Source organism: Oenanthe melanoleuca, chromosome 12 (assembly GCF_029582105.1).
Source record: "Oenanthe melanoleuca isolate GR-GAL-2019-014 chromosome 12, OMel1.0, whole genome shotgun sequence".
NCBI classification, from domain to species: Eukaryota; Metazoa; Chordata; class Aves; order Passeriformes; family Muscicapidae; genus Oenanthe; species Oenanthe melanoleuca.
This window is the reverse complement of record NC_079346.1, coordinates 1,244,573-1,271,214: the sequence shown is the minus strand read 5'-3', so window position 1 is coordinate 1,271,214 and position 26,642 is coordinate 1,244,573. Positions and strand designations below refer to the sequence as shown.

Genomic DNA, 26,642 nt, shown 5'->3' with positions numbered 1-26,642 from the left:
CTGATTGGGAGCCTGAGTGGATAAAAACCTCCAGTCCTTCCTGCCTGACTTGAGAGTTTGTGATCCAAACTCCAGGAAACAAGTGAGCTGTTGCTGAGGGTTTTTGTCTCTGAAAACTGCTTTGCATTTTTTGCCGTCCAGAGAGGAATTTGCTTTGGGGTCAATCTTGAAAAGCACCTGACTGGATCTTTAGGAATAAACTGTTTGTTTTCTTGCTTGGCAACTGGCTGGCTGGGGGCAGGGAGTTGCAAAAATCCTGGATTGGCTTTAGTGGCCCCTGACAAATGTGGAAAAGAAGCCTTATGTGTCACATGAGTGTGGAAACACCAGATTGACACTGAGTGCAGTGTGGGGACAATTTTATTCTAATGAACAACTATTCAGAGAGGGACTCAAGGGACTTAAGTGTTAGGGCTGACACTTCTTCATTCCCAGCTTGTGAAAACAGCACTGAGCCCCAGTGTTGGCAATTATCATCTGTTTTGTTTATGTAATGTACAGAAGTTCAGTGAAAACATAACTCCTTGTGTTGTGGTTGAAGAGCCTTTCTGTAGCTCTCAGTGATGTTCAGAGTAAGAAATCTCCTGCAAGCACAGAAACCATGACAGAGCTGAAAACACTGCTACAGGATCCTCCCCTGCCTGAGCCAGAGCAAATTCTGCCTGAGCTGGGTTTTGTTGAGGATGCAGAGAGCTGTGCTATGCAGAAGCAATCTGGCAGCACTTAGACCTTGCATTTAGTGAATGTCAGCCCTTTTATTTGTCGAGGTTAAAAATTATACAGGGGAAAAAATAAACACAGAACCTGCAGGCATGAGGAAGTGAGGGAGCAGCCATCCTGAAAAGGAAAAAATCTGAGCTAGAGCTGCAAAAATGCTTTCCCTCCCCTTTGGAGCAGCACGTGGTCCCCAGGCAGCACCAGTTGGCTTTGGCCAGCCCAGGGGCAGAGCTTGGGGCTGGTGGTGGCCCAAATCTCTGGGAGCCACTCCAAAGGGGGATTCCAGCTGTTTTATTGTCAGAGAAGGGGGAATAAATCTGAGCAGATAAATAAATCAGTGTAACCAGCAGCAGCGTGGAAGGAGAGGAGTTCAGTCCCCTCTGGAGGGGAGACAGGAGCAGGGAGGGCTGAGCTGGTGTTGACTTTGGTGCTTTCCCAAACTCCTCCCAAAAGCAGGAGTTGCAGAGCTGATCTGGCAAATGCTGCAGACTCACAGCTTTGATTTACCAGCACCAAGTGGTGGATCTGTGGTGTTGCCTGGTCACAAATGGTTTCAGCACTGAGCCTTTCCCAACCACAGCATTTCATGCACATTTAATTGGACTTTTATGGCAAGTGTATCCCAGTGCCTTTGGCTTCTTGCTCATGTCTTAACACCAGGATTGAGCAAATTTTGGAGCAGATACTTTGGTGCAGCTTTGTTGGGGTTAGTGTTGACTTACTTTGTTCTGACCTTCAGAAGTTCATTTTCCTTGTTGATTGAAAAGCAAATGCTGTCCCACACTCAGGTGATCACACAAAAACTGATCAGAAATTGAGGTCCTGTAAGAGTGACTTGATCACCACATTTTCCTGGTGGAAATGCACAAATGAAAATTTTGTGTTTGCTTTGGGAACATTTGGCAGTGTTATGGGATGGGGGCTCCAAAGGGAGAATAATCCTTCCCTGCTGCCAACTGCACCCTCAATAAATAGGAATGGCAGCACCCTGAGCTCCTGCTTGGGCTTTGGAGGTAAATCTGAAGGCAATATAGATTTTACAAATAACCTTCTTGGTTGGCATTGACAAGCTGTAAAATAAGTAAAGAATTTCTTTCCTCCCACTCCCTGTCAGGCAGATGGCCTTGGTCATGAAGAATGACAATGAGGAGAAGATCCTTCAAATATGATCTATAAGACTTAATCCCAAATATAATTTTTTCCATATGCAGCCTGTCATGTGCTGCAAGTTTTTGTGTTCTGTGAAGATTTGGGCAATTTGACAGATGATAATTCTGTGTTGGGATGAGAATTTGCCTGCAGAGAACTCTGGGCTTTAACAGCTTATTTGTGTTGCAGTCTCCTTACAGGTTCATGTATATATTTCTGTATGTATTTACAAACAAATAAACATTGTAGGAGAAAGGAGTACAGTATATAGAGATGATTTTATATTTCATTTTAGTAGCTTAAGCTGTGAATACCCACTAATATTTCACAGCAGCTCCTTTTAATCTTAATATCACAGTTGACATTTAATTTGTAGTTTTTATCTGATGGAAAAATACCTGAGAGGATGTGTTTTCATGTTGGTATTTTAATATTTGGGTGCAGTTACCTTGAAAGATTCAGGAGGATCACCACAGCTGCTCAGTGTTCCCAATCCTCAGTGCTGAGCAGAACTGGGAGGACCTTGAAGGCAGAGGAGCAGCAGGGAGAGCTGAAAGGGAAGAAATGGGATTAATTCTCTGCTGTCTGGGGTGTTTGGTTGAGGGAAAACCCTGCAGCTGTGCTGGGGCTGAGCTGGTTCAGGATGTGTTTCCAGAGGGGAGTCACAGCTCCCTGTGCTGCCCATGCACTAAGTGGGGAGAGGGGTGTAAGGATGGGAGGAAAATGAGATGTGGAATCCACATGGAGTTCTTGCTCTTCCCACTGATGAGTCAAGCAATGTTCAGAGCTGAACTGGAGAAAATATTCTGTTCTTCCAACTTCTCCATGAATCCCTTACTGAGAAACAATATGAAAATATCCAAGTTTTTAATTTCCTGAAATTCAACAGGAAAAAAGAAGCACAAACCAAAACCTCAGAGAAAAGGTAAAGTTCTTTAGGGGGGAAAAAAAAACCAACATAAAAATGGATTCTTGCTTTCAGGCCCTTTCCAGGGGATTTTTCTGAGCAGAAGTTCCTTTCTTTGAGCTCTCAGTGTTATTTTCATACCTGATGGCTGTACTGGGGATCTTTGTGATCCTTCACCAGGGCTTGTTCCTGCCTGAAACCAGTGAGGGATTGAGGGGAGCAGTCTGCATCTCACTCTGAATTAATTCCACCCTGCTGTACCTCGTGTTCCCTGCAGGTGTTTCCAGTGTTGACATTTGCTGTTCTCTTTCTTGTGCCTTTCTGTGCAGAAATGCTGGATTGGCCTGTCTGCTCTGGGTTTTTAGAAGTCTGCTGAGCCTGCTCCTCACTCTGATGTTTAATGCAGGATTGAAGTTAAACATGGTGTTGGGAGCTAGATATCAAAGTATTCAAAAACCAAAAATAAAAGGGAGGAAAAAGTGTGAAGTAAAGAAACTGCAGCCTTAGACTGAACAGCTCAGGAACTTTAAAAGAAAAACTTTTATCTGTCAGGGATTTTGAAGTGCTTGTCACTTAATGTTCCTTCCTTCAAGTCCTGTTTGGGGGCTCATTTCAGAAAACCACAGTGACTCAGCTACTTTGAATATCTGTTCTGTGGTGCGTGTTGGAAGCTCCCAGAGTTTCTCCCGCCTCCAAATGTGGTTTTTATTGGTGGATAATTCACTGGCAGGATCTTGTGTGCTGTGCTAATTTAAACCACTCTTCCAATATTTAGATTTTCAAAGTGTAAAGGCACAGTGCCCTGATATTGGTAAGTAGGAAGGAGAATGTTTGTTTATAAATATTTATTATTTTTCAGTTGTAAAGGTAAGCTTATCTAGATTTCTGTTCCAGATAAATGCTGAGTTCTGCACAAGATGAAATCTTCTGGAGGGTGAGATTTGCCTTGTGCTGGTTTATGTCCTCGAGCTCTTTGGGAATGGTGTTGGTTCTGGCCAGAGCTTTTGCTGGAGCATCAGACCCAGTGAGAGTTCTTGAATGTATCAAAGGGAATTTCTGAGCAAAATAGTCAAAATTTGTGTGTCAATACACACAAAGCAGAGCTAATGGACTGTACAGGAGGGAACCACGTGGCTGTGGTCAGGCTGCAATAATGTTTTTATTCCCTGCTTGACACTCAGAGGCCTGGGGACGGTGGGAATAAATGATAGGGATGATTTGTGATGGTTGAGAAAGGAAGGTGTGCACTGGAATAACATGAATCCCCAGGAATTCTTCACCCATCTGTGATGGGGCTGTGGTACAGCATCCTGTGTGGGTTTGCTGTGCTGGGTGCTGCTCCCAGCTCCCACCTGGGGTTTTTGGGGGTCATGTGGAGCCAGCCCAACCTCTGGCAGGGATTTCTGCAGGGCTGAGCCCCTGTGCCTGTGCAGGGCTGAGCCCCTGTGCCTGTGCTGAGCTCCTGTGCCTGTGCCTGTGCAGGGCTGAGCCCCTGTGCCTGTGCAGGGCTGAGCCCCTGTGCCTGTGCAGGGCTGAGCTCCTGTGCCTGTGCTGAGCCCCTGTGCCTGTGCTGGGCTGGGCTGAGCTCCTGTGCCTGTGCAGGGCTGAGCCCCTGTGCCTGTGCAGGGCTGGGCTGAGCTCCTGTGCCTGTGCAGGGCTGAGCTCCTGTGCCTGTGCAGGGCTGGGCTGAGCCCCTGTGCCTGTGCTGGGCTGAGCCCCTGTGCCTGTGCAGGGTTGAGCCCCTGTGCCTGTGCAGGGCTGAGCCCCTGTGCCTGTGCTGGGCTGAGCCCCTGTGCCTGTGCAGGGCTGGGCTGAGCCCCTGTGCCTGTGCTGGGCTGAGCCCCTGTGCCTGTGCAGGGCTGGGCTGAGCCCCTGTGCCTGTGCAGGGCTGAGCTGAGCTCCTGTGCCTGTGCAGGGCTGGGCTGAGCCCCTGTGCCTGTGCAGGGCTGGGCTGAGCCCCTGTGCCTGTGCAGGGCTGAGCTGAGCTCCTGTGCCTGTGCAGGGCTGGGCTGAGCCCCTGTGCCTGTGCTGGGCTGAGCCCCTGTGCCTGTGCTGTGCAGGGCTGAGCTCCTGTGCCTGTGCCCCTGTGCCTGTGCAGGGCTGAGCCCCTGTGCCTGTGCAGGGCTGAGCTCCTGTGCCTGTGCTGTGCAGGGGTGTGCTCCTGTGCTGTGCCATCTCCTGGAGCTCTCTCTCCCGAATCTCCCAGTGCGTGGAGGGGTTGCCATGGAGGGAGCGTGGGGTGGGAGTGGGCCGAGGCAGCTGCTGCAGGCTCTGGGGGAGGATCCTGCTCTTGCAGGCAATCCTGGAACTGCCTCTGCCCAGAGCTCTGCACGTTCCCTGGGGAGAGCTCCCATGGCTGGTGGGCAGGGAGGAGCTGTGATGTGAACAAAGTGCCTTTCCCTGCTCTGCTCAGGAGGGTGAAGAGCATGGCCATGGTGCCCTTCATGGACCTTTGGGTTCACTCAAGTTCCTTCTCCATCCTGTGTGCATTTCTGCACTCTTTAAACCCATTGGAAAAAATTGTTGTGGCACTCAATGCCATGGTTTAGTTGGTAAGGAGGTGTCTGGTCATAGGTTGGACTTGATCTCAAAGGTCTTTTCCAGCCAAGTTCATTCTGTGGTTCTGCCCCTTCATGGTCTGCCCCTTCAAGGATGTACAGAACAACTCTATTACTTCTTGAAAGTCCTCTGCAAGTTTTTAACCTGTTACCTCTTTGAGAGTCCTCTGCAAACTTTTAATCCCTTTTACTTTGAGAGTCCTGTGCAAGTTTTTAACCTGTTACTTCTTTGAGAGTCCTCTGCAAACTTTTAATCCCTGTTACTTCTTTGAGAATCCTCTGCAAGTTTTTAATCTGTTATTCCTTTGTAAATCCTCTTCAGATTTTCAATCTAGCAAAAGGGTGTTCTGGTGGTGAACTGACAGATCCATCTGCTCCATCACAGTGGGTTTATCAACAGTTTCAGTTTAAATATTTTTAGTGAAAAAGTTGATTTGTGTATGTAACAGGCATATGGCTTAAGGCTTGTACTCAGCAGCTGTTTGGGTGTATTCATTAGGAAAAGTACCACGCAGGGATGTTTGGTGAGACAGTCTTGTTCTCTGGGGTGGGGTTGGGGTGTTTGGAGTCACTCAGAATCCACGGGCAGCCCTGGAGTGCAGGCTGGAAGCTTTCTAATTTAGCGGTCATTTGTGTCCCCAGACGTGGGACACAGTGTCTGAGAGTGTGGGCAAGCTGATGACAACTCTCCAGACATGTTCCATCAAAGAAAAGGAGATAATGTGCATGAAAACTGTAACACTTGGCAGTGTCTGTGGTAGTGCAGCCCAGGGCTGGAATAGCAGATCTGCTCAAGTGTGCAGCACTGTTCTGTCCCTGCCCTGACCTGCTGTCACCCTTCCAGCCTCAGTATTGCCTTGTAAAAACCAGCATTATTCTCAGTGTCACAGAAGTGATTTGGCTCAGGAACTGCTCTGCAGTGCACGTGGTTCTGCAGCAGCTCATCTGCTTCTCCTCAAATACAGAGTTTTTGTCACGTTTTTAACCACACTTGCAATGGCTGCACCTCGTAAAAAAGCCTTCAAAGGTTTTTGAATGAGCAGGAGGGGAAATGTGCACAGTGGAACCCGTGACACTCCTGTTCATTAATGGTTCTCTGTTTCTGCAAGGGCTCTTGGTTGTGGAAATACAATCCACTGAGTTTGTGCCAGCCAATATCTTTTGTTCAGACCCATAAGAAGTTTTTCTTTTCACTTTCATCTAGTATCTTAAGTGCTCTTTAATAAAAAACAGTGGATTTGTTCTGCAAATACCTAACATGCAGTTTGTGTGTTAGCAGACTTCTGGAATATTTTCAATGGGCAAAGAGAAGGCATAGTTGGTATCATGAGCTTCACTTTTAAAAGTCCAGAGACCTGGCAGACAAATTCAGCTCATTGCTCCAGTGGTGTTCTCTTCACAACATCTCAGTGAAATGGGAAATACACATAGAAAGTCCCAAGTGCTCATGCAGATAATCAGCTTTTCACATCTTTTTCATGTAGTTTTTTTTTTGGTTTTTTACATAATTTCCATATCCTCAGATGTTTTGAGGGGAATTTTTGTTTTCTTTGTACCATTTATCTTGGAATAAGGTTCAGATACTTCATCAGGACTGTTGGCACTTCCCATGATGGAGCCTTTGGATAACATCAGTTTTCTGATGTTTCTGATCCAAAATTCATTTGGGATTTGCTGAAACAGTTTATTTCTGAATCTATTTTTTGAGTATCTCTAATACCAAGGACACTTGCAATCCAGATTTCATAACTTGTGTCTGGTTTGTGACATGGGAGCTGTCTTATTTTTTCCAAAGGTTGTGGGTCAACAGGTGAGTGACATAGGACTGTGCTACCTCGTGCTGCTGCAGTTTCTGAACACCGGGATTTTGTGCAGAAAAGGAAAGTTCAGCTGAAACCTGGTTACATTAATTTGAAACTTGAAATCCTGCAGACCAAGGCACAGAAGTGGTGTAGATCTGGAAGTAGAGACTGGAGCACCTGACACAACCAGAAAGCAGTTCTAATGCAATTACCATGGAATTAATAACTGGAAATAAAGACAGAGATTGAAACAAATGAAGGAAGAGAACGGAAAGGAGCAGACAGTGTTAAAAGAAAATTTCAGTTCATTTTTCTCAACTTGGAAGGTTATTTCTGCTCTGAGGCTACTGACAGAGGTGGTGTTTGTGAGCCAGATTTGTGTGTCTTTGCTGACTCTGGGTGGATGTGGGTAGGATGCCTTCAGTGGTGCAGCTGGTGTTATTTAATAATTTTCCAGCCCATCCATCACTTCTGAATCCAGCACTCTCCCTCACTGATTCATGTGTTACCATTGTGTCAGTAAGGCAGCTTGAAAGATGACTGAAAACAGTGAAAATACCTAATTATTGTTCTTTGTGGAAAAGGGAGATTTTAAATAGCTGTAGCACAAACCAGCTTGAATACATTTATTTTCTGTAGAGTTTTCAGACACACACACAGGATATTCTTTTTACTGGTCATTTTTGTCTCCAGGATTTCAGGGCAATAAGGGAGGCATTGTCAGCACCTAAACCCAGACTTCTTTGCACATGGAGTTAAAGAAGTGAAACTTGTGGTTTTCTTTTCAGGTGTGTTTTAACTCCTTGGATTATCCCATTAAGTTTTGGTGTTCCTGTGGGCTCTTACACCCTGTTCTCCAGGGAGATAATCAGCTGTGAAAAACCAAGGAGCCAGAGAAGCTGCTCTGTGTGTTGGAAAATAGACAGCAAGTTAACAGAGTGTTTATTTCTGCAGCAGGCTCACACTGGGAGCGTGTATGGAACATCCCTGAGATGGATGATCGTGTGTTCCGCTGCCTTTGCTGGAAGACAGTGAGCCAGTAGAGCAGGCAGAAATAAATTGAATTACATTCATGTGTTTAAAAATGAAAAAAGAAAACAACAGCTCAGTTGAAGCTGAGAAAGGAGCAGTTTGTCTTTAGCAGCTCAGTGTTTGTGGAAGCACGTGGGCAGCTCTGTGCAGCAGGTGAATCACATCCCTGTGGGACACACGGAGCATCCCTGGGGGCTGGGATTGACTTTGCCTTCAGGGAAATCTGGGTTAGATGTTAGACAAGAGTTTTTTACAGGAAGAGTGATGAAGTACTGGAGTGGTCTGCCCAGGGAGGTGATGGAGTCACCATCCCTGGATGTGTTTAAGAAAAGACTGGCTGTGGCATTGGGTACCATGGTGTGCTTGAGGTGTTGGGATGGGTTGGACTTGATCTTGAGGGTCTTTTCCAGCGCAGTGGTTCTTGGGCACACTGAGGCACAGTCACACACACTCAGGTGCTTCAGGTGATGGCCAGTCCCCCGTGGGTGCCTCTCTCAGTCTCTGGGGTTTCCCTGTTGGCAGTGGCTGCCCTGCATCTCCAGCCCCACAGAGCCCCCAAGGACGTGCTGCCAGTGGGGTGAGCGCCTGCAGCCCCTCCTGGCAGCCTCTGCTTCCTCCCAGGGCCGTGGAACATTTCTTCTCCCCATCTGCAGTGCAGCCCATCCGTGCTGGCTGCCTCCCATCCTGGATCCAGCTGTCTGCTGTCCCCATCCAGGGCTCTGCTGCCTTGGCTCCCGCCGCTCGCTTCCCTTTTTTGGTCAGCTCAGCTCCTCACCCTGCCTGCAGCAGGCCCTTACACTGCTTTAGGGACTGTTTTCCACTTTCATTTTTGATCTCTAAAGCCTTGGATTGTGTTTCAGCAGCGGTGCTGGCACAGCTTAACTCTTAACTGCTGTCGGACTGGAATATTGTGATTTTTAGAAGTGCTTGGCTGTTTCACTCTCTGTGTAACTGTCTGCCTTGCCGAGGCAATATACAGCAGCACTTGTGTTTATGGGGTATATGCACCTTGTCAGCATAACCTGCTTATTAAAATGACTTCCAGAGTGCAGCCTTCAGTGCTGAATTAGGTTCTGGAGGCCAGGTTTTAATTAGCTGCATGATTTGTTGGCGTTCTCCGCGTGTTCCCGGGAGGGGAAGCGGCGCCCAGCGCCCGAGCCAGCCTGGACAGACTGAGCTGCATCACTTGATGGGCCTCAGCAGAGCATCTCTGGGCCCCTGCCAGGAGGGATGGGGACTGTTTAAAGTGGAGGGAAGGGAGAGGCCTTCGGGAGGTGGAAGACTCAAGCCCAGCAAAAGAAAGAAAGGAATAAAAGTTCCAGACTCGGAACAGATGTGGGCAGAGCTGTTCTGCTGGGTTTGCCTGGGCAGCAGCACTCTCTGCTCTGCTCAGCTCCAGCCTGTTGTTTCCTATAGGTGAGGCAGTTAAGGGTTTTTTGCAGTGGTCTTTGCTCTATTAAGCCAGTTTCTGGAAAGCTGAACGTCTTTGGCAGCTCAGAGCTCCTGAGTGCTGCCCGTGTCTGCCCGCAGTGTTGGTCACAGCTGGCTGTGCTCTGTGGGCTCTGCAGAGGAGACACCAGCTTGGGAATTCACTCAGATCTGCCAGAGACTGCTCTCAGTCTCTCTCTGCAGAGAGAGGAGGGTGGGCACGTGGCAGTGCATAGGGAAGCATCCATGGTGTGGGAACTGTGGCTGAAAAGGAGTTGTCAGTGGTGTGCTGTGAGAAGAACTGCAGTTGGAAAATACAGAAGAAGAAACATTGCTAAAAAACAGTAATTGTTTTTTTCCAGTTTTGCTTTCTTGCAGAGCCTCAAGTGAAGTTTCTTGTACTTCCAGAACAAGAGAGAAAATCCAGGAAGGAAATGGGCAGGAATGCCACTGACCAGTTTTACATCTTGGTATCTGTGGGACAGGACCCTGCAGACATTGCTGGGAGAGGGAGAAATTCTCTCCTGCTGTGCCCCTGTGGAGAAGAGAAAAAAATCATGGCATGAAACTGTAGAAATGAATAGGTTAGATACAGAAACAGTGGAGTGCTGGAAGGGATCACTTCAGGTGTTATGCCAGGAATGGAGGAAATTCTGCCCTTGGAGGGGAGGGATGGGCTGAGGGAGCTCCCCAAGGGGCTGCCAGCCCTCTGAACCTGCTTTTGGAATTCTGCAGGAGTTCAGGAGGGCAGCACCTGGTGCAGAAGGGAAGAAACAAACAAATAATTCAAGCAAGGGATCCCAAGTGCTTCATTAGCATAAGAAAAATTGAAGCACTAAATTCAATTTTATTATTTCTCTTATTCTTCCAACCAAGGCCTCAATAATATTATCAAATATTTATTTAATCTCCCTACATCTTTCTTTTGGCAATGCAGTTTTTCTTTAAGCCAAATCCATTTAAGAGCTGCAAATGGAGCTGCTTTATTGAACAGCTGAAAAATTTGCCTTTTTTCTTGCATGATGCTGTGGTGCTTCATTCCCTGTGACACGCACACGAGACATTTTTAAGCAGAAGTGACTTTTATTATGCTGTGCAGTCAGCTCTGTCTAATAGAACAACAGTGTTCTTTCCATGCTGGTCAACACTGATGCTTCCAGAGGGGGTTTGAAATTTGATCTTCCTTGTTCTTCCTGTGCTCAGAGCTTCCAAGCTCTCCCTGCCTCCTGCCCCCACTTCCTGCCCTGTTTTCTGCAGGAACTTTAATCCGGAAAAGCAGGAGCAAGTGAAGAAGCAAATGTGAGAGTGAAATCCAAGGAGTGAGCAGCCAAAATTAAATGAAATGTGGCCAAAAAATAAATATGCTTTGGTTTACTTCCAGGGTGAAATGTAGACTGAAAAGCCCCAAAGATTTTGAGGAGGGAACGTCGCAGGGTTCCCGTCCTGAGAATTGTGTTGGTGTCTCACAGGGAGGTTTGTCATGGAAATTATTAAATGGAGATTTGGGAATGGTTTCCTGGGTCAAGGATCCAGCTCTCAGGCTGGGACAAAGGCTGGAGCCACAACAATTCACTTACAAATGCTTCTGCAGCTCATGTGACATCAGTTTGCTGAATTCTCTGCACATAAAGTACGAATCCTTCTCCTTGTGTGTGAAAATTGATTTTCAGTGCTTGTGAGGCAGAGGAAGGGATGGCCTTTCAGTCTCTTGTTCAGGGTTTGTTTTCATGCTGACCAGAGATGGAGCTGAGACAGGAACACTCACTGGGGATCCTTGGGATCCTGGCTTAACTCACATTAATGTGTGCAGCTCTGAACCCCTCACCTGAGGTTTTTTCTTCTCTTTTCACCTCTCCTCAATAAAAAGAGGTTTTTTTTACTTGTATCTGTTATTAGCCAGGAGCCATCAAGGTGCTTTGATGATTTATAAAGAGATGATTCTTAAGTAGCTTCTCCTGGTTGAAATTACCCTTTGTGTCCATAAATGAGGCTGTACCTTAATGCCTCCAGGGGCACCTGCTGCATTCACTGTGTCCCTGAGAGCTTTCCCTGGGGAACTTGTGTGTTCTGTCATCTCACATCTCTTGTGGCCAGTGTTGCCCATCCAGGGACACATTATCCAGCAGGATGGCAAGGAGAGGAATGGTTTTCTTGTTTTTTTAGCCTGAATGGATGTCAGATGGGATATGTTGTAGTTAAATCTCTGGGGTTTAGGGTTTTTTTCCTTTCTACTTGTGCTGCTCTCCCTTCTGGCTCTGTGTTTTCACGCAGCATCTTCTCTCAGTACCAGAGATAGAAAAAAGCATCTGGTCTTTCCTGCAAATGTTTCCTTTTGGAACTGCCTGTATATCCAGTGTCTAAATATTTCTCTCTTTTCGAGTAGCAGTTTTCTTTTTGAAGGAGACCAAAGAGGTTACGTGTAGAAATAAAACAAACACTGCTGTGTTCTGAACTCTTTGGAACACAAGGTGTTTACTTAAAGGTGCATTTCTCAGGTCAGCTTTAGCTTTAGCAGACATTGATATTCAGTGTCCAGCTCTAGGGTAGATAATTTTTCTCTCTCTGAAATCTCTGTTCAGTCTTCTCCCTTTGCTTTGATAGCTCAGCTCCAAGTTGATAACAATTACATTATTTCCTGTGTTGTTACAGCTTGAACAAATGAAGCAGCAATTCCCATTGGTGGGGATTTGCATAAATGGATATAATGGCAAGAGGGTGGTTACCCTCGTGTCTTGCAGATAGGAGTTGAGGGTGGTTATTTTAACATAAAAATTAAAATATATTTAGATCACAAATGGTGCACGCTCTCAATTTAAATGTTGGTTGCAAGGGTGATTTTCCCCCTTTATTCTGCTTTAAAAAGCCCAGCATTGAAAGCCCTTGAAACACAAGATGCAGCAGCACAAAGCAGGGAGGTTACAGACGTCACCACAGCAGAAACCACTAATAAATTTTGTCATGCAGTTAGTTCAGGGTTTGGATCCTGAGTGACTGGGCTGCCTTGCAGAGGGATGGGATAGAATCCTAGAATGGGGACACAAAAACCCTCTTCTGATCCGAGCTGGTCTGCTCCCAGCAAAGCTTGGTCACTGCAAATTGAAAATGAAAGGATGTCTTCTCATCACAGAGAGAGTCATTTCAGTAGGATCAGGTTCTTTTTTCTCCCTCCTCATGGAAATGCAGGAATGATTAATAATCAACACATTTCTGTGGCTGCTTTTGTTCTATATTCTTTGAACCTCTTAGGGCTGTCATCTATTAATTTTAAATCTCAGAAGGAACAAGTATAGAAATAGACGATGGAGAAATCCAAGTGTTTCTGAAAAGGTGAAACTTGTCTGTGATTGAATATGTGCATTTTGTATTATTCTCTCAGTCTCCTGTGAGAAAATACTGCATTTGAGCACAAGAGAGGTCTTCATTTTGTCTTCAAATAAACTCCTCATCTGGTGGAGCATTACCATCCTTGTGAGTGTATTAAAGCTGTGCAATTTCGTAAATACAAAGTCAACAATTTCTGTTTACAGTATCTCCATCATTGCCAGCTACCTTACTTCTTCATTGCTGCTATTCTTTCATATTTAAAATAAAAGAGAAGATACTATCTGTGTGTTTATTCTCTCCAGTGAGCAGGCATTGGCCTTGGGAAAATATCAGGTATCTAAGTATAGAAAAGTCAGAAGAGAAAATGCTAAATTTCAGCAGGGGATTGCTGGCTTTCTTTTAATTTTAGTTTTGCTGTGCAAAAATGTGTTTGGTTTTTTCCAAGTAATGAAGAAACAGCTGTGTTGGTGTTAAATATTCAGTGGATTTGTAAGTGACTTATTTAAAGATCTTCATCTTTATAAGATTTCCCTCATTTGAAAGCACCCTAAAGTTTGGTTTTTGCGAGGGGGAGTAATTTCTCTTGGTTCTTACCTTTCTCCAGTTGGCATTTTGGAGAGTCTGGGTTTAAAACCCGAAATAACACGACACACCTTTTTGTTGCCAACAAAGTATTTGATTCCTGCTCTCTCCAACTGCAGAAAAGTTGGTGAAGACCTTCTAAGTGCTTAAAATAGGCAGTGGAGATTTGGAAAAAATGATGAGTGGTGGATTGCACAACCAGCCTAGCTGGAGCTGAAACTGCTTCCAGATCTCTCTGTGTGCTGGAGAGGGGCAGAGGGAGGAGAATGGGCTGGGGCCCCAAAACTGAGCTGAGCTCTGCCAGCAGCCAGGATGGCACCTGAAAGAGCTAAAAAAAAAATAGGGGAGAGACTACAAGGGGAAAGGGCTCCCAGAGGGCAGGGCTGGATGGGATATTGGGGTGAAATCCTTCCCTGGGAGGGTGGGCAGGGCCTGGATGGGGTTTGGAGCAGCTGGGACAGTGGGGATGTCCCTGCCATGGCAGGGGTGGGATGGATGAGCTCTGAGCTCCCTTCCAGTCCAGAACATTCCATGGATCTTTGCCATCCTCTGAAAGGTGTTTGATGTTCATATTGCTGAGTTTTGGGTGTCAGCAGTGCCTGTGCAGGAGCTTTCTGAGCTGTCCTGTAGGCCAAGGCTAGAACTGACATAATGCCAACACTTAGAGCCCAAAACAGGGAAAAGCCTCTGAAGGGCAGGCTGGAATTGCATGGGAATGTTTGACTTGGGTGTTTCTAGGCAGGTTTGTGTGAAAGGTGATGATGTCTTGGGTGGGCTCTGAAATACTCAACTCCCTTCTCCATATCATTTCAGCCTTTCTAACCTTGGTATTTGCAATTTTGGGCAAGTATTGCTTTATGTTTTCAAATTATTAATGTACTACCTAAAAATGGCCTAAATATGTGGTGGAATCTATTGTAAGAAAAAGAAGCAGCTCAGTCTTTGTCAGGTTTTTCATTGTGCTTTGAGAGCAAGAATTGGGAGTTTGAGATGTGGCTGCTTGGGTTTGGACTGGAGGAAAGGGCTGGAAGTTTGGAATCTGTGCTAGGTTGGGAAGGAGCTCAGTCTAATCAAGAAGGGAATGTAGAAGGGAGAAGAACAAGTGGGGTGGAAGGAATTGACAGTTGGAATAACATTGCTGGCAAGTTTCCCTCTTCCTTGAGCCCCAAAATACTTTGGAACACGGGGGTTTCTGGCTTTTGCTGCCTCTGTGCTGCTGGTGCATGCAGAGGGTAACCAATCCTGGCTGTGATATTCTGGGGAGCTGCAGGTGGCAGAGCCCACGGGGGCTGTGAGTGTCCCAGCAGTGGGATGTTCATCCCTCACGTGCTGCAGGTGCAGCCTCTTCATTCCACGCAGAGCAGTCGCTGAGGGAAAGCAGGATTTATCTGGGGAGCCCTGACATGCACACTTACTGTGTGCCCATGTAGCATTCATCATCCTGGTGGGGTAGTGTAGGATTATGCAATCCCTCTCTCCTGCAGGACCTTCGTTGGCTGTTCAGGCTTGATGTGTCATCATTTCATCAACAGTGACGTAGTAGTTTATTTTTATACTTCTTCATTGTGCAATTCTGCCATTTTTCACTGTATATCATGAAGATCTGAAAGGAAAATGCATTCCTTCCTGGTTAATATGCAACAAACAGTCTATAAAAAGATGTCGTTACTGTGCAGTAATTCTTTATTTATCACCTTTCCTATGTGGCTGAAGCTGCTCGAGTCACTGAGTGGAGCAGGGAGCTGATGGTTTGGGCTGCTTTGGCTTCACTTTTAGTTTCTGGCTTTGGAATTTTGGCTCCTGTTACAGAAAGAGGCCTAAATTCCATAAGGATGGTGTGTGACAAGCATGGGTTTATCTTGCACAGTCATCAGGGCTGTGGGTTACAGATCAATGACCATGGTGGTACTCAGCCAGCACATCCTTGACTTTGTAAACATCCAGGGCAGTGGGGTCTGCAGATCTCAAAGTCTTCTGGCCATAAAGTTCATGTAGTTTGACCTGTGGCAAAAAGCATTTGGTGGCCATATGAAGGTGAATAAAGCCAAGTTGAACTTCTCACCCACTTCAGAAACAGATTTCATAGAACAAATACTAGGAAAAAAAAATATTGGGTGCTTTTCATTGTTTGTTTTAGATCTGTAGCTTTGTTACTAGGGAGAAAACCTAAGGAAAACATGTTAATGTTTTCCTTTCGTGCACTGGACTGGGTCAGACTCTTGTAGCACTCTCTGGTGCTTCAGGCAGGAAGAGGGGGTTACTTGCAGCTAACAATTTGGAAGTTAAGTCTAACTTGACAACTTTCTTGACTGAAAAGCATGGAAAGAAGTGCACTGTGACTAAATCTAGCCTACAATTAATTCTTCTCTGCAGTTCTGTGTGTTAATTGCTGTCATTGTGTGAACTGATGGTTTAAGCAAAAATAGAAAATTTTATAACTGGTGTGTTGCTTACAATGCAGAGCCTTAGCTGGGAGTGCCAGCCCGCAGTGGCTCTTTGAATCTCTGCTGTGCTGTCAATCTCTGTGAATCATCCTGATGGAAATGGAAGAAGTGGTGAAGAGCACAAACCTGGGAAGTGTGGTTTGCACTTTTCCTGGAGGTTCAGCAGCCCCAGGCTGGCAGTGAGGGTGGAAGTGGAGCTGTGTTCTGCAGAGATGCAGCTCAGCCTCCCCTGAGCTCTGTCCTTCCCCAGTGCCATGTCAAAGGCTCCCAGTGCCATGCCCAGCTCCTGCCATGGGATCTGTTGTGGGGGTCCTGGGCTGGTCAGCTGGGGTGCAGCGGGATCATCTCTAAGGTCCTTCCAGCCCAAACCATCCTGGGATTCTTCTGGAGGAAGGGCATGAGCAGAGTGATGGTGTCCATCTCAGGCAGCATCCAGAGGTGAAATCTCCAGCTCTGTCTCAGCCCCTTCAGCAGCTGCAGCCTCTGGCAGAGCTGCCAAGACCTGTCTCCAGCATGGGGTTTCTCCCTTTCTGGTTGGAGTTCCTCCAGAGGGCCCATGAACCAGCAGCTCTGCTTTCCATGGATAAACTATCCCAGGTGGGTTTCTCCTCACCTTGCTGCTTCCCAGATTGTGCTGCTTGGCTGGAGGGATGCACCAGGAGCCTGGAAAGGCCATGTGAACCTGGAGCCTTCCATCACTGCTGCCAGAGAGGCTGGGAACTGCCTCCTGCCTCTTCTGGCACTTTGTTTGAACTTCTGAGCTGCTACTTTAGGCCCTGCCTTTGAATAGCTGAATTTATTTTTTTGCGTGTTCCGTTGCTTAGCGACAGCAGGAGGAAAAGCAGTCACTGCAGCTCATGTGGGTTTATTACTGATAAGTTAGCATCTCTGATACAGAAATGTATTTTTAATAAGACTAATGAGCTGTGATTCCTGACTTTTGCCTGGCAGAATGTTAAATAAACTGTGTTGCTGCATTGGGTATAGAACCTGACACCCTGAGGGGTTTGATGTTACCTCAAGCCATGCCTCGAATGCCTGTGCTTGTGCAGGCTCTTGTTTGAGGGTATTTTATGTTGCTGCCACTTCATTAGGTGAGGAGTTTCTCCTGTTGTTTTTTTTTTTGCCCAGTTTTCCTTAGCAATAGAAGGGATTTGATGTAAAAATAAACTCACAACAGCAGCAGTGAAAAAATCCAAAACAAACCCCTCCAACCTGATGGAGTTTACCTGCTGAAGTACAGAAACTCCAAGCTGAAAGTGCAGAAACCAAGTCTGTTTGCCTGGGAAAGCACTGGAACGTGTTCCCATTTTAGTCTGGTACTGTTTTTGACTGGGACAAGTTATAAATTTTCTGCTCTTGCATCAGATGTTGGCAGCAGCAGTTAGTTTTTATCATTCATGGGGCAGCATTCCTGTCGCTCAGAAAAGCATTTGTCTGATCAGGAGCTTTTTGGAATTTGTTTATAAAGCTTTCCTTGCCACTGGAATATTTGGAGAGCATTAGCAGCAAGAGTGCAGCTCATTCTGAGTGGCTGCACCATCCCTGTTTGTTGCTGTGTTGCAGATTGCCTGTTCAAGCTGTGTCCCATGAACCGCTACTCGGCGCAGAAGCAGTTCTGGAAGGCAGCAAAGCCAGGAGCCAACAGCACCACGGATGCTGTGCTGCTCAACAAGCTGCATGTGAGTATCCCTGCAGGATCCTCCCCTCAGCACCCCCATCCATGAAATGAAATAAGGGTTTCCAGCTTGGCACACTCATGAGGAGGCACCGAGTGCAGGATTCCTTTGGAGGTGTTTGCTCCAAGTCTTCAGTCCTGTGGTTTGTGACAAAATCATGGAATGAGCTGAGTTGGAGGGACCCACAGGGATCATCCCAGCTCCTGGCCCTGCACAGACACCCCAGCAATCCCACCCTGTCCCCAAGAGTGTTGTCCAATGCTCTGGCAGCCTTGGGATTGTGCCCAGCACCCTCTGGGGGAAGAACCTTTCCCTGAAATCCACCCCAAACCTCCTCAGCCCAGCTCCAGCCATTCCCAGGGTTCTGTCTGTGTCACACAGAGTGGACAGAACCCCTCCTGCTCCTGCTCAAGCTCTGTGTCCATGACTCTGGGGTAGCCCTGGCAGCTCTTGTCTTTACCCTGTGGTACAGATGATGGTGCATTTTGGGCATTAAAAGCATTAAAAAGGCATTCCTGAAGCAATTGCACAGGGGAGTCTCAGGCACTGCATCTCAGCATGGGAAATCAGGAGCTGCTGCTCTGATCAATCTATTGGGACTGCTCAAACAAACATCAGTGCTGTTGATACATGGGAAGGTTGATGGGTAATTATGAGTAATTATAAGGCCAGACAGCCTCTGCTTCCGTATTAGCGTGCAGTATTTAATATTTTCTGGGTAAAATGTTGACATTCAGCAGCTGAAAACTCAGTAAGGCAGTTGATTGCTGTTTTTAGAGCTCCTATATAAAAAAAAGCCAACTTAACTTAAATACCATCTGTTGACTTTAGAGTTAAATAAACTCAGTGTTTATGTTAAAATTACATAGCTGGAGTACTTCATGTCAAAATTACAATTCTAAATATTTTTAGGCTCTTTAAGCCTATATTAAGCTCATTGTAGCCTGGAATATGAAATGGCCCTGTAGGAGAGTGTCACTTGCTGATTGCCATATGGCTGCCTCGCTCCTGCTCTTCACAAAGACCCACTGGTGGACTCCTCCTGCTTCAAGAAATGTATTTATAACCCAAAACTATCAGCTTGGCAGGGACAAAGGTATTTTGGTAGCACAAAGCTGCCTCACCTGGGCTGTGGGCTGTGGCTGTGGCAGCAGGTTTGGAGTGATGTGGGTGTTGGGGTTGGCTGCCTGGGTGTATGAGGAGCAGGGAGAGTTCATGGGTTTTTACAGAAAACAATCTAAATACTGCAGTTTGTAGAAGAAAATTGGAATTGCCCTGGATTACATTCTCATGTGGAGATGTCTCCCCTAAGCACATCCCAGTGCTGGTGTTTGGGACCTGTCCCCACTCACCTGACACTTGACCCTTTTGTGTCCTGGAAATACAGGATGAGATTCTTCCAGGATGAGATTTTCCCAGGATTAGCTTGAGGCCTGTAATGTTTGCACAGAAATGTCCCACCAAGACCTTGCTTGATTTGGAGGAAGGATTTGAGTGCCTTACAATTTTATTGGGGATTATTTAATTTACATCACTTGGACATGAAGTCTGATGGGACCAATCAGTGCAGTGACCCAGGGCTTGACAATAATTGTGTCCCATGGACATCACTCGTGTCAGAACTTCTTCCTGCCAGTCCTGTGTCCATGGGTCACCTTTCCCACTTGCTGGAGTGCTCTGCCCCCTGTGCTGTGCTCCAGGATGAGATTTCTTTATCAGAGCATTTCCAAGGCAGCTGATGATGCAAGATGTGTTCATCATCATCACTTGCCTTTTTTGGCTTCTGTTTGTCTGCTGGTGGAATTTATTGTCTGCCACGGAGCACTCCATGCTGAGGTCAGGTTATTTTAAGTTAATGCCATTTAAGGGATTTAAAATCTGGGACACTTGTCTCTCTCTGGTCGCAGCATCCGAGCTGCTTGAGGAGCTGACATCTAGTGGCCAGAAAAGTGCTTCTCCTGGAGTCACTGTCAGGTCTGGGGGTGCTTTTGAAGTACATCCTAAGTCCTACTTGTACTTTCACAGAAAAAAAAAAAAGTTTTCTGTATTTATAATAAATGTAGCAACCAGGGTAGCAGGGCAGTCCTGGCTGTAGTTGCTGTTGTTTGGGAGGGCTCTGATGTCTTGAGGAAACATTTTTCGTGACTGAATAATGGGAAATCAAGCAAAAAAGGCTGTATTTTAGTAATACAGAGAAAATTGTGTTGCATTGCATGACTGAATAAAATTTTGAATTTGAAAGAGCAGCTGTATCTCAGGTTCTCCTGGAGCAAGAAGCCAGTTTTCATACCTAGCACAGCAGCTAAAAATAGCACAGTTTGAGTGAGCTGGAGCTGATGAAATTCTCTAACAGTGTGCAAGTAGCTGCTCCTTTGTCCTGGTACTTCACTGTAGTGAGGAGCTGTGAGCACTTTCTTTCTCCAAGGGAAACCTGGACCCACCACAGTCCTTGAGACCTGAGAACCAACCCATAATCGATGCTCAGCCTCCTAAAAGTCCAATTTTAAATTGCTCTTCACTTCCAGATAGCAGTTAAAGCAAATACAGATTTATGTTTTTAATTCATCACCTTTCCTCTAAAGTTAAGGAGAAGTTATTTTCCAAATGAAATTGTTTAAAAGCAGCCTGGGACAAATAGCTCACTTTAAAAACAAGAGTGGCAAGAGGCTCATTGTTAATTATTAATTAGGTCTTTGTGTTCTTACAATAATTTAATTTTGCAAGGGTTTTCCCCTTTCCTTCCCCTGTCAGTGTGATGCAGGAGTGCTCAGCTGTGGCACAGAGGATCCATCACCTTGGGGAGCACAAGTCCAGGTGTGGGGAGTGGGGAACTCCCAAATCCAGAGCTGCAGTGGGCATTTGTACATTGGGGTCTCCAGAAAAACACAGCCTGGAGGGCAACTGGAGCCTGTACTGGCAAAGGAAAATAAAGAAACAAAGTTGAGGTTCTTTCATTCAGTTTGTGTAGAGATCAGTAGAAAGGAAAATAAAATTCCTGGCTGGAGTTGTTACCCATCCCTTTCTCACCTTTCCCCCCTAGGTATCTGCCCTCTGTCTTGTCTGAGCTTTTTTCATCTCATGTTTTATTCCAGAATTTTGTCCAATTGTACCCAAATTACAAGTTGCTTAATGATGTGTGTTTATCTCCCCAAACAGTTGAAAAAGGGAATTGGAAATTACGCTGTTGGAAACTGGAGAAAGAGGAAATTAGGCTCTTTCAGATGCTCACTGTTTTTCCAGTCCTTTGAAATAATCTCGAGGAAAAGAGAGTCTCACAAAACCCCCTTTTGTAAAACACTCAGCAATTGAAATGCTCTCCTTTGATTTCAGCATGCTGCAGATTTGGAAAAGAAACAGAACGAAACTGAAAACAGAAAACTGCTGGGAACAGTCATCCAGTATGGGAATGTCATCCAGGTGAGGCTGTGAACATCTGTGCAGTCTGGAGAGGATTTAGTTGAAAATTCCCTCCTCAGTGGACTTCAGATGTTTGGAATTCATGATCAGGAGTCTGTAGTTTTGGTTTCACCATCTCTGAAGTGGGATCCTGGGAAGCAGGGCCGGGGTGTTTTAGCTTTAATGAGGTCAGGTTGTTATTATGGGTTAGTTGTGTTTGGTTTTGAGGTCACCATTGATTGTTTCCTGCAGGAATAATTGTTAGAGCCCTCATTAGAGCTACTGGAAGGTGGCACATGTACAGCACCAAATATCTCACAGTGAAATGTTGACACTTAAATCAAAAACTGACACAGAGAAGGAAAATCAATAGGAATAGTTACATTTTCTGTTAGATGAGGCCAAGCAAAGCAGGAGGAGAGCAGCTCTGCCTCTTAAAGAGCCACTTAGTCCCCAGCATTTCACGAGGGCTTTTTTGGGTTTTTTTGAACAGCTTGTAAGTGATGAGGGCATCTCCATGTGTTTGTCCTAGCTGGGCAGGGGACAGTTGGATAAACTGAAGGTGTTTTGTTGTGTGTCTGAGTGTGGGTGGGGTTGAATCCATCAGTGTTTGTCCACAGTTCAGTTTGCAGTCCTGTGTAGCATTGCAGTTGTCTCATGCACGCTCGGGTTATTGAGGGGAGGAAGAGGAGCATTCTTAGAACTGAACTCTGATTCTTATTCTAGCTGCTTCACTTAAAAAGTAACAAATACTTAACAGTAAATAAGAGGCTTCCAGCCCTGCTAGAGAAGAATGCAATGAGGGTGACCTTGGATGAAGCTGGAAATGAAGGCTCCTGGTTCTACATCCAGCCCTTCTACAAGCTGCGCTCCATTGGGGACAGTGTAAGTGCTGGGAGCAGCATCCTCACCCATCCCTGAGCATCCTCACCCATCCCTGTGCATCCTCACCCACCCCTGTGCATCCTCACCCACCCCTGTGCATCCTCACCCATCCCTGAGCATCCTCACCCATCCCTGTGCATCCTCACCCATCCCTGTGCATCCTCACCCATCCCTGTGCATCCTCACCCATCCCTGAGCATCCTCACCCACCCCTGTGCATCCTCACCCATCCCTGAGCATCCTCACCCATCCCTGAGCATCCTCACCCATCCCTGAGCATCCTCACCCACCCCTGAGCATCCTCACCCACCCCTACCCATCCCTGAGCATCCTCACCCATCCCTGTGCACCCTCACCCATCCCTGAGCATCCTCACCCACCCCTCTGCATCCTCACCCACCCCTCACCCATCCCTGAGCATCCTCACCCATCCCTGAGCATCCTCACCCATCCCTGAGCATCCTCACCCATCCCTGAGCATCCTCACCCATCCCTGAGCATCCTCACCCACCCCTGAGCATCCTCACCCACCCCTGTGCATCCTCACCCACCCCTGTGCATCCTTCACCCATCCCTGAGCATCCTCACCCACCCCTGTGCATCCTCACCCATCCCTGAGCATCCTCACCCACCCCTCTGCATCCTCACCCATCCCTGTGCATCCTCACCCATCCCTGTGCACCCTCACCCATCCCTGAGCATCCTCACCCACCCCTGTGCATCCTCACCCATCCCTGAGCATCCTCACCCATCCCTGAGCATCCTCACCCATCCCTGAGCATCCTCACCCATCCCTGAGCATCCTCACCCACCCCTGAGCATCCTCACCCATCCCTGTGCATCCTCACCCATCCCTGTGCATCCTCACCCACCCCTGTGCATCCTCACCCACCCCTGTGCATCCTCACCCATCCCTGTGCACCCTCACCCACCCCTGAGCATCCTCACCCACCCCTGTGCATCCTCACCCACCCCTGTGCATCCTCACCCACCCCTGAGCATCCTCACCCACCCCTGTGCATCCTCACCCATCCCTGTGCATCCTCACCCATCCCTGTGCACCCTCACCCACCCCTGAGCATCCTCACCCACCCCTGTGCATCCTCACCCACCCCTGAGCATCCTCACCCACCCCTGTGCATCCTCACCCACCCCTGTGCATCCTCACCCACCCCTGTGCATCCTCACCCATCCCTGTGCATCCTCACCCATCCCTGTGCATCCTCACCCACCCCTGTGCATCCTCACCCATCCCTGAGCATCCTCACCCACCCCTGTGCATCCTCACCCATCCCTGTGCATCCTCACCCATCCCTGAGCATCCTCACCCACCCCTGTGCATCCTCACCCATCCCTGAGCATCCTCACCCATCCCTGTGCATCCTCACCCACCCCTGTGCACCCTCACCCACCCCTGAGCATCCTCACCCATCCCTGTGCATCCTCACCCATCCCTGTGCATCCTCACCCATCCCTGAGCATCCTCACCCACCCCTCTGCATCCTCACCCACCCCTGAGCATCCTCACCCATCCCTGTGCATCCTCACCCATCCCTGAGCATCCTCACCCATCCCTCACCCATCCCTGAGCATCCTCACCCATCCCTGAGCATCCTCACCCATCCCTGAGCATCCTCACCCATCCCTGAGCATCCTCACCCATCCCTGTGCATCCTCACCCATCCCTGTGCATCCTCACCCATCCCTGTGCATCCTCACCCACCCCTGTGCATCCTCACCCATCCCTGAGCATCCTCACCCACCCCTCTGCATCCTCACCCATCCCTGTGCATCCTCACCCATCCCTGTGCACCCTCACCCATCCCTGAGCATCCTCACCCACCCCTGTGCATCCTCACCCATCCCTGAGCATCCTCACCCATCCCTGTGCATCCTCACCCACCCCTGAGCATCCTCACCCATCCCTGTGCATCCTCACCCATCCCTGTGCACCCTCACCCATCCCTGTGCACCCTCACCCACCCCTCTGGGCACTGCCTGCACTTGGGAGCCCTGTCCTGCAATAAATGCACTGCACACATCTCCCAGTGCCTGATGATGATGCAGGAACAACCTTTTTGCTGTCATGAGGGGGAGGAGAATTGCTATGGTAACTCGTATTTTGGAAACGTGAAATGATCTAACATTGGAGGGAATAAGGGACCTAATTAGGTTGGCCTTGCACAATTCCTGCTCAATTCAAAATGGTAGGAAGTGTTGAGCTCCTTCAGGAGGTTTGGAAGGAATAATTAGCATCTTGGTTTTCAGTGTTGTCAGCTTGGAATCAAAATTGGTCATCACTTGGGATATGAGGAGTGAGGTAATAAGGAAGTGAAATGCTCCTGTTGGTGGGAAATCTTTAAATGCATTGCCACTTTAATCCCTTCTTTTGCAAAATCTGAGTCACTTGGGTGTAGAATCTTCTTGAAACCAGGGGTCATAAGCTTCAGTGTGCTCTGGGTTCAGGCCAGGTGTATTTGGCACCTAAACACAGTGAATTTATCAATCAGCCATCATTTATCCTGCAGCCCCATCTGTACCAGCACTCAGTCTGCTGATTCTGCAGCTCTGGGTCCAGCAGTATAGGGGATTTTGCCTCAGTGACTGAGTTTGGTGAGCTAAATTCTGAACCAAACAGAATCCTGGTGGAATACCCTGACTGGCTTCTCTCCAGTCTGCAAAAGGGTCATTTCCTCCCATCACTCCCATTAAAAAAAAAAAAAAAAAAAAAAAGACAGGAAGAAGAAGCTTTCTCAGGGTGCAAATTTGTCTGATGCTGCATTTCTCTGCAGGTTGTCATTGGAGACAAAGTAGTCCTGAATCCTGTCAATGCTGGCCAGCCTCTCCATGCCAGTAGCCATCAGCTTGTGGATAATCCAGGATGCAATGAGGTAAGGGGGCTTTGGCACAGCTGGAGCAGCTGTGCAAACCTCTCTGTGCTTCAGCTTAGCTTTGGACATGGTTTAGAATTCAGCAAGTTAGTTGGGACCCATGGCTTAGGAATGGTTATCCTGGTAGTCAGTGACTCAAAGGAAAAGTCTTGGAGCTCTGAGTTTGATCTCTTTTGCATGGGTGGCTAAAAACAAGTTGTTCCTTCAAAATCAGGAGTTGTGGCATAGTGATGTGCCCCACATTTGTCATTGAGAAGAAAATTAAACCTACCAGCACAGATGTCTAGCAAGTGGCTTCCAAGCAAGTCTTGTTCTGGAGCAGATGCAGAAAGGACTTTGCTTCTCCAGAGCAATGCAGCCAGGCCTGCAGGGTTTTGATGATTGTTTAAAAAGTAAGACAGTGGCAGGGTCTTGTGCAGGCACAGGACAGTGGGCTGATGTCTCAGTTCTCCTTCCAGGTCAACTCAGTGAACTGCAACACCAGCTGGAAAATCGTGCTCTTCATGAAATGGAGCGACAACAAGGACGACATCCTGAAAGGGGTGAGAGGCAGAGTGTGCTGTGTGCAGGGGGCACAGCTGGGCTGGGCACTGCCCTGCTGAGCCTGCTGAGCCTGAGCCTGCCTTTGCCAGGGGGACGTGGTGAGGCTGTTCCACGCCGAGCAGGAGAAGTTCCTGACGTGTGACGAGCACAGGAAGAAGCAGCACGTGTTCCTCAGGACCACGGGCAGGCAGTCTGCCACCTCTGCCACCAGCTCCAAGGCCCTGTGGGAGGTGGAGGTAAGGGCTGAGCCCTGGGCTGGGCTTGGAGGAGCAGTTGCTCCTTCTGTGTATAAACACTCTATCTGGGTTTCTAGCTTTAGTTGAAATTAAAATTCCCAGAGCTCTCCACTTCAGGTGCTTTACAGTTCAGGAAAAGGGCACAGAGAAACATCAATGAAGTCATTTTCTTACCAGTCATTGAAATTTAACAGCAGCTTATAATTTCCACTGTCCTGCTGAGTGTACTGAAGGCTCTATTCTTGGTGTGGAATAATGTGATTATGTATATCCTCATTTGATAGGAGGCTGCAGCCCCTTCAGTCTGCCTGGACTGGCTTTTTTAATTCACTTGGCTTTTAAACAGAGTGACTAACACCTTGGCCATCACTGGCTTCTGAAAATAGCCTCAATCTGTTGGTATTATTAGTGTTGGTTTATGATCTTAAATCTGATTAAATTATGAGCTGCGTAAAAGAATCAAAAAATAAATTGTAATGATGGGTAGGTGTTTTTATATTCCTTTTCCAGAAGTATCTGCTGTGACATTCAGCTTCTCCTGTATTTCAAATGAAAGTCTGCCTGTAATTAGCATTACTTTGGCACTTTATCAGTCTGTGCTAACTGTCCATGTGTGTGCAGTTACCTGGCACAGGTGAGAGAGATTTTCCCTAAAAGGTGCAGGTCAGCTGTGATGGGTTTTCTTTAGGGATCAGGTGTACCCACAGAGCAGCCAATATGGGGTTACAGGTGTGTTGGAGGCTCTGCTTGCCCCACTTTGTCAGTCAATATAAATATTAATTCCTTTGTACAGCATTGTTGCTTTTTAAATATTTCCAAGTGCCTTCCTTTACCCACTTTAAACAGTCAAAAATTTAGTTACAGCCATAGGGTAATGGATTTGTTGTCTTTTCTAGGGGTTTGTTTCAAGAGCTGGCCACACATGCACATAGAGAGCACCTTCTTTAATTCATTGATAAATTGAAGTGAGCTATTCCCAGCCAGCTGAGAGCATTCCCTGCACAGAGAAAAGCTGGCTTTGTCTTTGCCCAGCCCCTGGTTGTGTTTGCTCTTCGTGCACAGGAGCTGA

The 26,642-nt window shown here is 47.2% G+C and overlaps 1 protein-coding gene across 5 annotated transcripts in view; it reads left to right on the top strand.

The window, feature by feature from the left end:
- Positions 1-26,642, top strand: part of ITPR1 (inositol 1,4,5-trisphosphate receptor type 1) — a 164,397-nt gene that overhangs the window by 27,062 nt on the left and 110,693 nt on the right. For 4 of the 5 annotated variants that reach the window (XM_056501261.1, XM_056501259.1, XM_056501263.1 and 1 more), the window contains 6 exons: positions 17,510-17,625; positions 20,953-21,039; positions 21,745-21,903; positions 24,696-24,794; positions 25,253-25,336; positions 25,427-25,573. In XM_056501261.1, the coding sequence (XP_056357236.1) occupies positions 17,510-17,625; positions 20,953-21,039; positions 21,745-21,903; positions 24,696-24,794; positions 25,253-25,336; positions 25,427-25,573 (692 nt within the window). Of the gene's footprint in view, positions 1-17,509; positions 17,626-20,952; positions 21,040-21,744; positions 21,904-24,695; positions 24,795-25,252; positions 25,337-25,426; positions 25,574-26,642 lie in introns of those variants that run through there. The other variant, XM_056501262.1, reaches the window with a different exon arrangement.